The sequence below is a fragment of the Sebastes umbrosus genome, chromosome 13 (assembly GCF_015220745.1).
Source record: "Sebastes umbrosus isolate fSebUmb1 chromosome 13, fSebUmb1.pri, whole genome shotgun sequence".
Lineage (NCBI taxonomy): Eukaryota > Metazoa > Chordata > Actinopteri > Perciformes > Sebastidae > Sebastes > Sebastes umbrosus.
The window spans coordinates 30,311,238-30,325,617 of NC_051281.1; the positions used below are offsets into that span (position 1 = coordinate 30,311,238).

General features: G+C 40.1%; 1 protein-coding gene across 2 annotated transcripts; it reads right to left on the reverse strand.

The window, feature by feature from the left end:
• Window positions 1-4,294: 4,294 nt before the first annotated feature.
• On the reverse strand, window positions 4,295-14,278 carry LOC119499872 (protein mono-ADP-ribosyltransferase PARP9-like). 2 transcript variants are annotated; one of them, XM_037789093.1, is made up of 8 exons: window positions 14,129-14,278; window positions 9,804-10,682; window positions 8,016-8,231; window positions 7,461-7,676; window positions 6,215-6,275; window positions 5,454-5,926; window positions 5,076-5,235; window positions 4,295-4,921 (listed from the first exon to the last, which is right to left on the reverse strand). In XM_037789093.1, exons 2-8 carry the CDS (start codon window positions 10,665-10,667, stop codon window positions 4,638-4,640), a joined length of 2,274 nt encoding a protein of 757 aa, XP_037645021.1. In that variant the 5' UTR covers window positions 10,668-10,682; window positions 14,129-14,278; the 3' UTR covers window positions 4,295-4,637. The 2 variants fall into 2 exon arrangements, with proteins under 2 accessions (XP_037645021.1, XP_037645020.1); XM_037789092.1 differs by having other exon boundaries at window positions 5,454-5,956.
• Between the last annotated feature and the right edge of the window lie 102 nt (window positions 14,279-14,380).

The window sequence follows — 14,380 nt, forward strand, 5'->3', positions numbered from 1 at the left end:
AAATGTTCACCAGTTAACTAGTAAGGGACAAAATGTTCACTAGTTGCACTAGTGAAGGTCTTTTTGACCTTACTAGTTAACTAATGTGGGCCAAAAAGAGCCACTAGTTAACTAGTAAGTGCCAAAATGTCCACTGGTAACACTAGTCGTGGTCTTTTTAGTCGAGGCTCAAAATGTTTACTAGTAGTAGCCTACTTGTGAAAGCTAAAATGCTTACTAGTTCACTAGTTGCAGTAAATGCTAATGAGGAGGCGGGAAAGGGTTATACATGGAAGCTTCCTATTGGCTCTCCAGTAGGAATTCCACCCAAAATGTAACCCTATAAAGCCTGATGAGCTTTCACTGTTGTTTACTGACAGCTCCTTGTTCACTGTCCATGCAGAATAAAGCAGCTAATGAATGTCCCTTCAGATGAATCATCTTTTCTATAAACAACAATGAAAGGTATTAAATTGTTTTTCTGTTATGCAAATTCACTGCTTGATTTTATTTTTATCAACAGAAACACCAGGGGAGGAAGTACCCGCTCTCTAATTGAAAATAAAATCCCATAGCAGTGGTGATGGTTAAAGTATATTTATTAAAGTTTGTCGACAAATAACAACGTATATATAATATATTATATTATTGCCGATCAGTGGCAATAACTAATCTAGCATACTGTGCAATAATTTAAAAATAAATAAATAAATGAAAAAACAAAAAAATTAAAATAAATAAGTATGTATCCTATATATAAACACTATACAAATTACATTCTAAACAATGAGTAGGCCTACATCAGAAAAATCAACTCTGCCGGCTCACTTTCATCATAGCTTGTTATGAAGTAACAGTTATATTTTGGCTGCATGGCTCTGTTTGGAGCTCCCTGCCCGTCCAGCAGCAGCAGGAGAGCAGCGACCTACACAACAATCACTTCTAAACCGTGGCACTGATATAGTACAACACAGATAATCAGTCAAAACACGCCTCTCTGACTGTCCCACATCAGTAGAGTACATTTCAATGTTATTCTGCTGATATTACATGCTTCCTTCTCTTATTTTGTCCCTTTTCTTGTGATATTCTGATTTTTGTGTTGTAGTATTATGAAAACATTCATCAGACTGTATGGAAAGAACACATGGACGAATACTGGAGTCAATTTTCTGTTTAATTGGAATCACAATAAAAAAACGATTGCTTAGCTTTGTATTTCAAAAAGGGAAGAAGGAAAAAAGCAATCAAGCGGCAAACTTGCTTTTCCATACTGGCCCAGAGTAGAGAATTATTTTATACCTTTTTGTTTTACAGTTGATACAGAAATGATTGATCAGAAGGTGCACTCATTCATGCAGATGCCCTTCCAAATACATGAATATTCCATTGTAGGGCTACAGTATTTATTGTGCTATTATATTGTGAACTACTAATCTGATTTAGGTTTGAGAAGGTCGGTGTATGTAGGTTACTGCCGCATTTACGATTGCCAGTAGGTGGCAGTGAAAAATGACAGAATGACCTGATTAGCTTTTCTATAAATATAATAAAGGATAATAGCACAAATACTGTATATAAGAAACATAAGGTATATCATATTAAATTATGACAAAACGAGTTACAATCTACCTCAAAATGCTGTAATTAGGAGAATGCTGTGTTGTAATCAAGAGAGAACGCTCTTGTATTTATATAGTCTTTGCTGTTGTGATCTTTACATCACAGGGAAAAGAGAGTTGTTCATGTTTTCTGATATTTGTTGGACTGTCTCGGACCATAGGAATAACATGTATGGATTTTGAAAATGGGCGTAGTCCCCCTTTAACAGCTGTAACAGTTTCATAGACAATCATTCAGAAGTGGCATTATTGCCAGTAATAAATCATATACAGTACACAGCTGTAGTAAATCACTCAGTGATATCCAAACACACTCCCTGTCGTCCTCAGAGAGGTCTCTGGAATTCTGTTGTGCTGTCAAATTATTGGTCTCTTTTGTATGTAAAGGCCAGATGTTGTGGTTACACCGAATTTAAGCTAAATATTTTTTTTATAAAGTCATGGTCACAAATTACAAATTGAATGTTTTTCCAATGTATCTCTAATGCTTGTTTACATTCTGAAAAGAGAGGTATTTACTATTTATGGAGCACTGATAAAATACAGTGGAAACAATTTACATCAACAAGTTCTACCTGCAGAAACAAGACTTGACTCAAGGTCAACTAAGGTCTCCATGACAACTGTGTGAAAGTCTTCCACTGATGGCTGAGATGCAGCTGAAAGCTCCAGTAAAAGCTACTAAATGGACCTTGAGTTAATATTTTTTTTTTTGTCAAATTATTTTCAAGGTCAAGGATGACCTTTAATGCTCAATAGACTGTGATTTCTAACAGTTGTGATATTGTATCATTAATATGAGAGACTTCCCTTTATGTCTTTCATATGTCCTGTATAAAAGCTTTATATTAATAGATGCATTTCATTTTGTTTACCGTTACACGTGTACATGTTTGTAAAATGTAAATTGTATTTAATTTCATTAAATCCATGTTGCTGATGAGGTTTTGTTGTTGAGCTTCGTGAAATGACCTTCAAATATAAATGATGAGTAAACAAGGCTGCACAAGTACTAGAAGCCACAGCCTGTGTTTCCATATTCTTAGAGCTCGGACTTAAAGTTAGGTGTCCAAAGAAACTGTTGGAAAAAAGAATACGATGAATCAAACTTTGTTTTTTTAACAGTTTAATTTTGACTTCAGCATCAGACACTCTTAACCAGCTCCCCCATGTGCTCCATCCCAGTTACATTACTATACAATCACGTTTGTAGCCAAAGCTTTTCATCTGTTATATGAAAGGTTATAATATTAGTCCTCGTCTACACAAAAATAAATCAGTTTTATGTCTGTTGGTATCATGTTGTCTTCTAAACCAGTGTTTCTCAAACTGTTTTTCTGGGGACCCACTTTATAAAAAAGGACAAACCATTGTTACCCAATCTACGATAGGTCTGATCTATTAATCCTGAAAGCCAATTTGTGTGTAAAAATGAACGTTCGTAACCATTTCTACTGCCATTTTCGAATCACCTTATATTATCTTGAATAGGTAAAGCAGCCATGTTAAAGAAATAAAACTTTGTTTCATGCATGTGTTACTGAAAACATAAAACAAATGTCAAATACTTACAGATAAATGTATTTAGGCGGAGTTAACAGGCTATCTCATTCTTTTCATTTCCTCTCATCGGTTAAACAATATACATTTATGCAGAGTTAACAGGCTCTTTCCTCTCATCAGTAAATAAACAGAATGTACACTAACCTTTCATATTAGATTTATGGCTGTCAATCAATTCAAATACTTAATTGGGATTAATCGCATGATTGTCCATAATTAATAACAATTAATCACACATTTTTTATCTGTTCAAAATGTACCTTAAAGGGAGATTGGTCAAGTATTTAATTCTCTTTATCAACATGGGAGTGGGCAAATATGCTGCTTTATGCAAATTAATGTATATATTTATTATTGCAAATCAACTAGCAAATTAAAACAATGACAGAAACCAGAAACCCTCACAGGTACTGCATTTAGCATAAAACATATGCTCACATCATAACATGGCAAACTGCAGCCCAACAGGCAACAACAGCTGTCAGTGTGTCAGTGTGCTGACTTGACTATGACTTGCCCCAAACTGCATGTGATTCTCATAAAGTGGGCATGTCTGTAAAGGGGAGACTCGTGGGTACCCATAGAACCCATTTACATTCACTGATCTGGAGGTCAGAGGTCAAGGGACCCCTTTGAAAATGGCAATGACAGTTTTTACTCGTCAAAATTTAGCGCAAGTTTGGAGCGTTATTTAACCTCCTTCCCAACAAGCTAGTATGGTACCAATGGATTCCTTATGTTTTCTAGTTTAATATGATGCCAGTATATTCTCATCCTCTCTAGCTTTAAAACTGACCCCGTTACAACCTAAAAATCACAAGTTGCATTAATGCGTTAAAGAAATTAGTAGCGTTAAAACAAATTTACGTTAACGCGTTATTACTGCGTTCACTTTGACAGCCTTAATTACATACAATGTTATAAGTAGGCTACAATTATCAGAACAATCATGCCAACATCCAGGCTCCCCCATGTGGCTCAAAGGTGTACTGCAGATCTAAATCTGAAAAGACTGGGAGAAATTGTGTAAACTTCTTTGGCGACCCTAATAAAATCTCCTGCGACCCACCTCCGGGTCCCGACCCAGTCTTTGGTAATGACTGCTCTAAACAAATGACTCATCCAGTGTTAAAAGTATAATGTTGTTGCTTTAAGTGCATTTTTAAAGCGGAATCTTTGATTTACATACAAATGATTGTGCTGCTATGTGTAATAGGTGCTTATCACCCAAAAGAAACAAACTTATAATGAAAAAAAATAAGCAACTAAAACTAATACATGTCTTTCTCAAGCTGATTATAAGCTGGTACTGTGGTAATAGTCTCCATTATATGATTTCAAGGAGTGATGCAAACAGCCATTTCTTTCTAACAGCAAAGACATTAATCAAGAATGCACTTCAGCTTGTTTTAGAATAATCTAACTTCCTGTTCGACACAATGAACCCAGAGGAAACAGTGAAGAAATCACTCCTCAGACCATCCTACAGGTGATGATGTATTTGGGCAGAGCTTGGTAACCACTAAATATGACAGAGATATCAGGCCCTCCGCTCACACTGTCGTACACAATGTGTGGCTCTGCCCCCACAGCAGGAGGCAGAATGAGACCTGGTGTACCAGGGGTGGAGTTTCCTGTCAGCACCTCGGCCTCCACCAAGTACACATACTCCTCCTTTCGCTCCTTCTGCACCTTCCACACCTCCATGGCCTTCTCGATTTCACTGGCAAAGTAGATGCCCTCGCCGTATGCTGGATCTGTAAACAGAGGGAGACACAAAAGAAAAAATAACTCTATTGTTTCTATATTATATCATCCCTTTTCTGACTTTGAGTTTCTCTATCTGTAAGGCTGTCATTCAACACCCTGGAAAATAATCATTTACCAGACGTAAAGAATTTGTGTTATTACCATCAGGTGGTGCGTACTCTGCATGGAATCCAATACGGCTGACCATCTCACAGAACTGTGCAGGAATGCGCTGGAACATTTTTCGAGGAGTGGAGCATTGGAGCTGTTTTTTCTTGAGGTCAAAGAGCGTCTGCAGTGTAGGGTTCTCCACTCTGTCCACCTAAAAAAATAAATATATCACTGATCAAGCAGTGGTTCACAATGAAATACTTGCAGCTAATTGATCGACAGTATTGGAAACAAATTAGTGCAAACACTCCTCCATTTGAGGAAGTAATATATCCACTTATTATATTAAACTGCTTCAACATCAACCAAAAGACAAAACTTTAGTTTCACACAACCGCACCACACATGTTGCATTTACACACACTGTACCTTCAACATTCTCGGCCCGTGCTTTCTGAAGACAGATGATCTGTCAGAGAACTCTGGGCTTGAGTTGTCAACTGTCTTTCTTTTAAAGGACACGCTGTTAGACAACACAGCATGAAGCATGGTGCGTTCCTCCTCTGTGGCAAACTCCCTCTGGATGTTGCAGAGCATGGCCTCCACCTGCAACCCAGAAACTGCAGCATCTTCATCTGAACCGATTACATTTATGCCGGCGCAACCTTTCTCAAAGAACTCCTCGATGAACACGCCCTGTTTGGTTAGACGGGACAGCTGCAGATGCTCTTGCTCGCCGAAGTGCTGGACGAAGTTGTTGCAGATAACGACAGTGCCGGAGGAGTTGAAGAGAAGCCTGCTGAGCCATCGGTCAGCCTCGCGAGTTGTTTCTTCAGACCCGTTCAGGCTGATCTGTGGAGTGGGAGCCCCGCCACCACGGACGCCATCTCTGTGCTCAAATGCTGACGGAGAAGACAGCATCACATCCACTGCTGCAATTTAAGATCACCGTTATTTTTCACATAATTTCAGCCAAACATGCATTCCCACTATGCTGGGATTATTTTTTAACAATAGCTGTCCTACTTTAGCTTTACTGGTTTCTACGGTAACCTCTGCAAAAAATGACAAATCATACAGTATGCAGACATGGATGTCACTACAAGGACAATGCAAATTTAGTTGTTTCTTGAATCAAAACTAGTGTTCTGCATCGCAGTACTTTAATGCTAACTGAAATATTGTGTTACCATGTGTGAAGCTGGGTTGAGATGCTTTTTTCTGGAGATATCCCATTTGTTCCTCAAAAGCCTGAATGAGACACATCCACAGAGCATGAATTTCATTCCTCGAGTTATTAAGTTAGAGAGCATTTATAAGCAACTGAACTGAAACCCGGTCAACAATTATCAGCAAGTGTAGGGAGCGTCTCACACAGCAGGAAACACATAACCACATTCCACCTAACAACATAGATATTACATTAGACCTACCTGATTAAGATTATAGCAACTTTATACAAAGTGTCACCTTGTCAGTTGTTGTTTAGTATTTTGGTTTAGATTCATAGCTGTTGAAGTTGTCTTTCTAGTATGATTACTGTCATATTTTAGCCACCCACTGTAGACCACAGACTGTATAAAGATGGACGACGCGTCTCCACTTCCTCCCACTGTACTGAAGTGAAGCCAAAATGCCATCTTCAGATTTTGACGTCATTTGGAGGCAGTGTCTGCGCAGTAGTGATCGGGCGGTGGAGGCGCGGTATCGAGGTCACCCCGCCCGAACCAATCGCGGCCCATGCCATATACATCAGACCAGCACATATTCCCAAAAAGTCAAAGCTGCGCCCCCTTTTGGGGAATAGAAAAACCGAAGATCCCAAAGACTTCAATGTAAGCTGACGTATGTTTGGTTTGTAATTTTGACAAATTTGTATTCATTCATCTCTTGTTATACAAACATTTGTTTTATACACATGTCTAATAATTATTTTGCGGCCTGAACCTGAGCGTTGGCGATACCTTAATAAATGAAGGTTGATCACCACTATGTCCCTTCAGTCTTCCCCCGTCCAACACAGTGGAGGATATTACTGATCCAGACATCTCTACATATCTGATTGAATCCCGTTAGGCTGAGTGTTGTCTGTAAATAACCAACGTGTTAATGACCAACTGATCTATAGGCTGAGATTTAGTTGGAGACGACAGTCTGATGCTGCTATAACGTTAATGTATGACTGTATTACTGCAGCAGCCTCCCACTCAAGCTAACGTTAGCTAGCCATGCTGTCACCAGCAGCATTTAGCCATTTTCCACACTGACAGTGAATATTGACGTATCGTATGAGCCTCAAATCTCCGTGTGAAAGCCTCGGTTAACCCGCTACACAACAGCTTTTCAGTATTTTCTCTCCTATGACAGCAGCGTTCTTTCCCCCAAAAGGGAGCACAATATTATTCCAACATCATGACAACATTTTTGAAATACAACCTTAAATGTGTCGTTGTCAGAAGGATATATGACGAAGTAAACATCCATCTTCTTTGGAGCCTTTTGGGCGAAGTCGGCCACTGCATTCGACATGATCTCGGCAGCTTCTTTTTTACCGAACCCGAGGTTTCCTGTGCCGATGGCAGGAAAGGTGATTGACTTGTGGCCATCTGCGTTTGCCTGCCATAAACACTCCAATACGGATTTGAAAAGAATCTGTAATGAATGAATCAGTGGACAAATAGACAAATTCAAGCTCCTAATAAAGTACAACCTAAACACTTTATACATAGATATGTGCTTTATTAACAGTGTGCATTCTAGGCTTTCAGTTGTGCTATTTCTCACTACTTGGAATGTGTGCTCTCTTGATCAGGAAGACAGATCTAAACAAATTAACTCTTTGATAGAATATGTTTTTGGAGATGTCGCATATTTAATCTACATTTGATTTATTTACAGTTTTGCATATATCGTACTATGAACAAAAGCACAAAAAAATATTGTATTATCCCTTTACTTAAACGCCCCATAACAGTTAAACTCATACTGTACCTGCCGTGATCCGTTGCTCCACTTTGCAGTGCAACGAGTATGATACACCTCTTTACATGGCAGCCTGTAGGGTTTTGTGGTGATGACATGTCCTTTCTGAGGAGCATTTTGAATTTCTTGTTGCATTTCTTTACCAGCTTTCTGCAGTAAGGCTTTGGAGATTTCACCACTGCTCAAGTTCCGGTCATCTGATGCAGTGTTTACGATGACATCTGTCTGAGAGAAAACATAGTTGGTACATGAAAATGCAAATATGCAGTTTGTGACAAGTACTACGTACATACTGTGACTTCAATATCTTTCCTTAAATGTTAGAGAAGCTTAGCTACTGTTGTTCTTTACATGTGACTCCAACTATGGACTAGGCTAAATGCATGTCTGTGAACATAAGTGTAGTAAAAGTTTAAATATTCTTGAAAATATTAAAAATACATGCAAATATTTTTGTTATACGAGCAGCCATCCACATTAAAGGGACAGTGTGTAGGATTTGGTGGCATCTAGCAGGGTGGTTGCAGATTGCAACCAAATGAGCAACCCTACGCTCACTCCTCTCTTTCCAAGATTGTGGTAACGTGAGCTGAGCCAAGTGCAACCGTGGTAACGCCGTTCATCTCGCTCAGAGGCCATCATAACAAATTTGGAGCAACGGAAGTGAGACGGCAGCTGGCGGTACCACGGTTTGGCCCTCTGCGGTTTACGTCACCGCAGTTTCGCAAGCGTGTTGGAGAATTGCGATGGCTTTCGGGTAACGTAAAAACGCAAAAGGCTCTCTCTAGAGCCGGTGTTTTCTTTATCCGTTCTGGGCTACTGTAGAAACATGGCGGAGCAACAAGGCGGACTCTTTGAAGAGGATCGGCTCCCTATGTAGATATGAAGGGCTCATTCTAAAGCCAAGTTCACACTACACGACTTTCAAAGTCATCAGAACGCTGTACAGTTCACACTACACAACTTGCTGTCTTGTAATCAGGAGTCTTTAAGTCGTTGTTGTTTTCACACTACATGACTGACCGGTGACAGGGGGTCACACACTACAAGATCTTTCACCAGGAGGAATCCCTGATGAGGTCTCCAAACTACGTTTAGTCACAAAAACACACGCGAGGAATACAGAGTAAATGATGTATGCATCATACGCGAGACACACTGCTGATGTTGTTGTTGTTGGCACGTGTTACACAAAAAAGCCTGTTTCCACCAGTTTCAACACTCTTTTTTACTTTTTATTCCTCTAGGTGCAACAACAACTTTGCTCCGTGTTGCAAATGCAGCACATAAAGTCGGTTCCTATTGTTAAAGGCGACTCCTCCTCCCCCAGGTTTCCCCTCAACCCGTGTCTGGAGCTCTTTTTGGCTGTAGCTCGTGGCCGGAGTCCCAGACAGGTCCAGATAATTACCATGCTAGATATCTGTAATGTGTCTGCGAGGCATGCAGGCCTCTCGGCGAGCGTCTTTGAGTAGTTCACACATGACGCTCGAGCCCCAATGTGCGAGCGGCGAGCCAACGCAGATTTGTTCTGATCTGGGGCTTTTGTCGGTGAGCTCCAAAATTGTCAGGGGGCGAAAAATCAGGGCTAAAGTCGTGTAGTGTGAACTAGGCTGAAGTTAACGAAATAACGATTGTTAGTTTCAGGTGATTATGCACTTAAAGAAAACATAGTTGTGAATATTATATTCCATTTCTGCTAATAGATCCCCCGAAATGTTACACACTGTTCCTGTAAATGTGTAAAATAATTAAATAAATCGATTAACTAATTAATGCAGAAACATTACAGATTCTTACCTGCTGTTCCTCAATTTTTCCCCTCTTCAGTGTCAGATGGACATTTCCAAGCTGGACAGTCGGTGTTGAGGTTTTGGCATCACTTATGCTTTTACTGGCGGATAACAGCCGACGGCAGGCCATCTCCATTTCTTTGACCGTAGGCTCGTCATTGTTCACAAGGAGGATCTCTTTGGGAAGATGTCCTGGAGAGTAGGAGGAGGAGCTTTCATAGTAGCGTTTCACAGTTCTCACTATGGTGTTGGCACATTCTGGCAGGGGATAGTTGAACAGACCGGAGCTTATAGCAGGAATGGCAACAGACTGCAGATGGTGTTCCTTAACTTTATCAAGAATGCTCACGATGGCCCTCTGCAACAGCCATTCCGCACCCGAAACATCAGACTTAGAGGGATGTTTTGATAGGTATGGGCCCACAGCATGAATTATCTTCTTGCATGGTAGGGACCCAGCATCAAAGACAAGTGCATCTCCTGTTTTCAATTCACCGTGCTTGTTGATGTAATCATTACTCTCTCTTTGGATTTGTGGACCGCCAGCTATGGACAGAGCTAGAGCAAGGCCGCCATAATGCTGAAGACGATCATTTGCCGCATTCACAACAGCATCCACCTGGAAATTGGTGAGATCGGCCTTCCACACAGACACCTGAACACCTCCATACAGCGTAGCATCACACCTCCTCTCTGGGACAACAGGTGGCCTCATCTGCTGCGCACTGCTCGGATCTCTTTCAAAATTCACCCCATCGATGGTGGCCACACATCCAAACTTGCTTTGAAGGACTTCACCCAGAGCAGGTCCACATTGTCTCACAATGTTGAGTGACTTCCCATGAAGAGGAATATCGAGTTTACTGGTCATGGTTCCTAAACAGAGCTATGGAAAAACATAGTGTGAGTAAATCATACAATAACACCAGTGTTTGGTTAATATATGTGATACACAGCGTTAGAACACCTCAAACACCATGCATACACCATGCATACACGAATGAATGACTGACAACGTCTTTACATGCTCAATAAATATGTTGAGCTGAATATGTAAGAAATATGATTGTAGCTTATGGCAGAAGGGAAATGTTTGTCAGTGTGATTATCAATAAAACTGGAAGAACTTCATTTTATAAATCAAAGTAAGGGCAGTGATTAGATTATTGGTTAAATATAAACAGTTATTCACCATACCATTGGTCTTTCAATTGGATTATATCATTCCATATATAAAAACGATCCCCTTTACACTAAATCTGGAGCTTATATTCAACCGGCTGTGAACTTCATCTGAGGCTATAATTGAGGCAGCTGTTACCCCAGAACCAGGAACCCACTGATGCACAGTGACCCGTATCACAGTTTTGTGGACTTATAATAATTTGAAATACTACTGGCAGTGTTATCAGGTCTGAAAACCCCTACTATACATTGGAAAATAATTAAACAAGAGCTTTAAACCTGCAGTAGGCAGAATGTTTTTGGCATCATTGGGCAAAAAGTCCATAATAACCTTTCAGCATATTATAATTCAAATGTTCTGAGAGAAAACTAGACTTCTGCTCCTCCTCATGGCTCTGTTTTCAGGCTTTAGAAAAACTAGCCTGTGACGGGAGACTTTGACCAATCACAGGTCATTTCAGAGAGAGAGCGTTCCTATTGGCTGTTCATTCAATGGAGGCAGCTGTCAATCACTCGCAAAGTCTGATCAAACTGTCAAACTAGGCAGCGCTGATCAAATATGAATTAATATTTTGTTACTGTAAAATGTTTTCAGAAACATCTTGTAGTGTACTGTTTAGCTGTAAAATGAGAAGGTTTGCTCCGGCTGGTGGGCGGTGCTTGGTATTTCCTCAACTGATCTCAACATGGCTGCCCGGTGACAACATTTCTCATTTTACAGCTAAACAGTACACTACAAGATGATTCTGAACACATTTGAGGAGAGAAATAGGCATTACTGTAACAGAATATTGATTCATATTTGATCAGCGCTGCCTAGTTTGACTGTTTGATCGGAGTTTGTGAGTGATTGACAGCTGCTCAGAGACGGCAAGGCTCCAGCTCGGCTCTGATTGGTTGTTTTCCTCCGGTCGGTGTAATCTTGCAGATGCTATTAGGAGCACCGGAGGACACCAGAGGACACTGGAGGACTCAGAGGAACATGATTTTTTTCAGATCACCTGTCTCATGCACTACTGTCAGTTTTTTTAATCATATTTGCTCCAATCTTGCCCACTGCAGCTTTAATAGCCTGCAGGGGATCCACAGTGTACTTCTTTCCCTCACAGATAAGTGCTGATTTCCTTTCACTCCAGTAGAGGGAGACACAGACAGTATCCAATATACGTATCAATCACCTCTCAAAAAGACATGAGCTGAATGTGCTCCTATCCCATAATACTACATAAAGGAATATGCTTAGTGTACTGCTTGGCAATAAGTATACAAGAAAGTTATAATGCTTTACTTTTTTGTAAAATGTAAAATTTGGAAACTTTACAAAGAGAAAGCAAAACATTTATTCAATACTATGTTTTCTGAGGTGTTCCTGCAGTTGCCTCAATGAGCTGCTCCTCCATTGCGCTGCACTTAAAAATAAAGTTTGCTTTCCTTTATTAGCATACTGACATCTAACGTTCGCCTCCTTAAAGCAGCAGTGGGTAGTTATGAAGCAAATATGATTAAAAAAGTTATTGTTATAAAACGGTTGCTATATCCTGACAGTAGTGCATGAGACAGATAATATGAACAAAATATGTTCCTCTGTGTCCTCCGGTGCTCCTAACGGCATCTGCAAGATTTCACAGACCGGAGGAAAACATCCTATCAGAGCCGAGCTGGAGCCTTGCCGTCTCTGAGCAGCTGTCAATCACTCAAATAACTCCGACCAAACGGTCAAACTAGGCAGCGCTGATCAAATATGGATCAATATTCTGTTACTGTGATGCCTATTTTTTATTCTCAAATGTTTTCAGAATCATCTTGTAGTGTAAGGTTTAGCTGTAAAATGAAAATGTTTGTGACCTGGCAGCCATGTTGACATCAGTTGAGGAAATACCAAGCACCGCCCACCAGCCGGAGCACATCCAATAGGAATGCTCTCTCTCTCTGAAATGACTTGTGATTGGTCAAAGTCTCCTGTCACTCGCTAGATTTTTTAAAGCCTGAAAACAGAGCCATGAGGAAGAGCAGACAGAGTTGCCAAGTCTGCTTATTATAAGCGAGTTGCTTAGAAATATTGGTAGTCGCGGGTTTTGTTTTTTTGGGCTCGTTTCTAAATTGTAGTTGTGTAGTTATGTGTATTTAGGCTTGCTACCGTCTCTCTCCAATGATTCGAAGGCAGTTGGCCGTAATTGTAAGTGTGAAATCATCTGGTTCAACATGTTAACACTGAAAAACATAAAAGAAACGCAGCACCGTTCTCTTTAAAGAGGCTTACCGACACTGGAGTCACGGTCTTTGCAAAAATGCAAAAATTCAATTAAATGTTCGATTTGTTTTAGTTTAGTTGACAAGAAAAATGTAAAGTTAAAAGTTAAAAATGGATGGAAAAATGACATGAAACATTCAACTTCTTTAAGTATAGTTGACAAGAAAAATATAAAGTTACAAGCTAAAAATGAAATAAAATGTTCTACTACTTTAAGTTTAGTGGACAAGAAAAGTGTTAAAGTTAAAAATGGATGATGAAATGAAATGAAATGCATGCGATCCAAAATAAATTCATACATAGGCTATATATGAAGTGATCAAGTGGCCGCCTCTCTCTCATATTGTGTCATATTGAGTTTTGTGATTTTTTTGTGGGGCGGGGGAGTTGCTTCTTTTGGGATTGTTTCTATAGACCTGGTTGCTTGTTGCTTGTTTCTCTGGAGAGATCTGGCAACACTGGGAGCAGAAGTGTAGTTTCCTCTCAGAACACTTGAGTTCCAACATGCTGAAAGGTTATTATGGAAACATTGTGCCTACTGCAGCTTTAATGTGGACAGCTTCCTCATTGACACAGCGATACTGACGGTGTAAAAGACATAGTTCACCCTTCGTTTCACTGTTCACAACCTTATTTGACTTATCAACATAGTTGAGTTAGCTCTGGATTCATTAAGCCGCCATTTTATATTTGTAACTCGGTTGTTGACGAGTAACGTTGTCAGCGCGAGCTACCTGACGCACGGTGCTCGCGAGACAACAGAACCAATAGCTTTGTGTTAGTTTATACTCTAGTTAAGTCCTTAGTAGTTGAAGTCTAACGTGTATTTCGACGCTAATATGACATTCAGCTAATGTAAAAGACTAAATAAAGTGATATGATGAGATAATACTCACCCACCTCTCTGGAAAGTCCCGAGGAGAAGCAGAAAGTGAAACAGTGAGACAGAGAGACAGGGAGACAGAGAGACAGGGTGGGGGTGTCTCTTCAAACTGTAGTCTGTTAGCCAAGTTTTGGTTGAATTTCACTTCTCTGTCACACGACCACTGAATAGCTGTGTCCTGTCTTCGGCTGTGTCCCAGTCTGCGTCAACACTTCATGGCTGTCTTCGACAACATCGTTGAAAACAAGTCAGCAGTCCCCCACCC

Coding starts and splice junctions, on each gene's coding strand:
- LOC119499872 (XM_037789092.1), bottom strand. CDS start 10,667: ATGACCAGTAAACTCGATATTCCTCTTCATGGGAAGTCACTCAACATT. Junction 5,236..5,453: donor ACGGGCCGAGAATGTTGAAG/GTACAGTGTGTG, acceptor TTATTTTTTTAG/GTGGACAGAGTGGAGAACCC. Junction 4,922..5,075: donor AGAGTACGCACCACCTGATG/GTAATAACACAA, acceptor CTCTGTTTACAG/ATCCAGCATACGGCGAGGGC.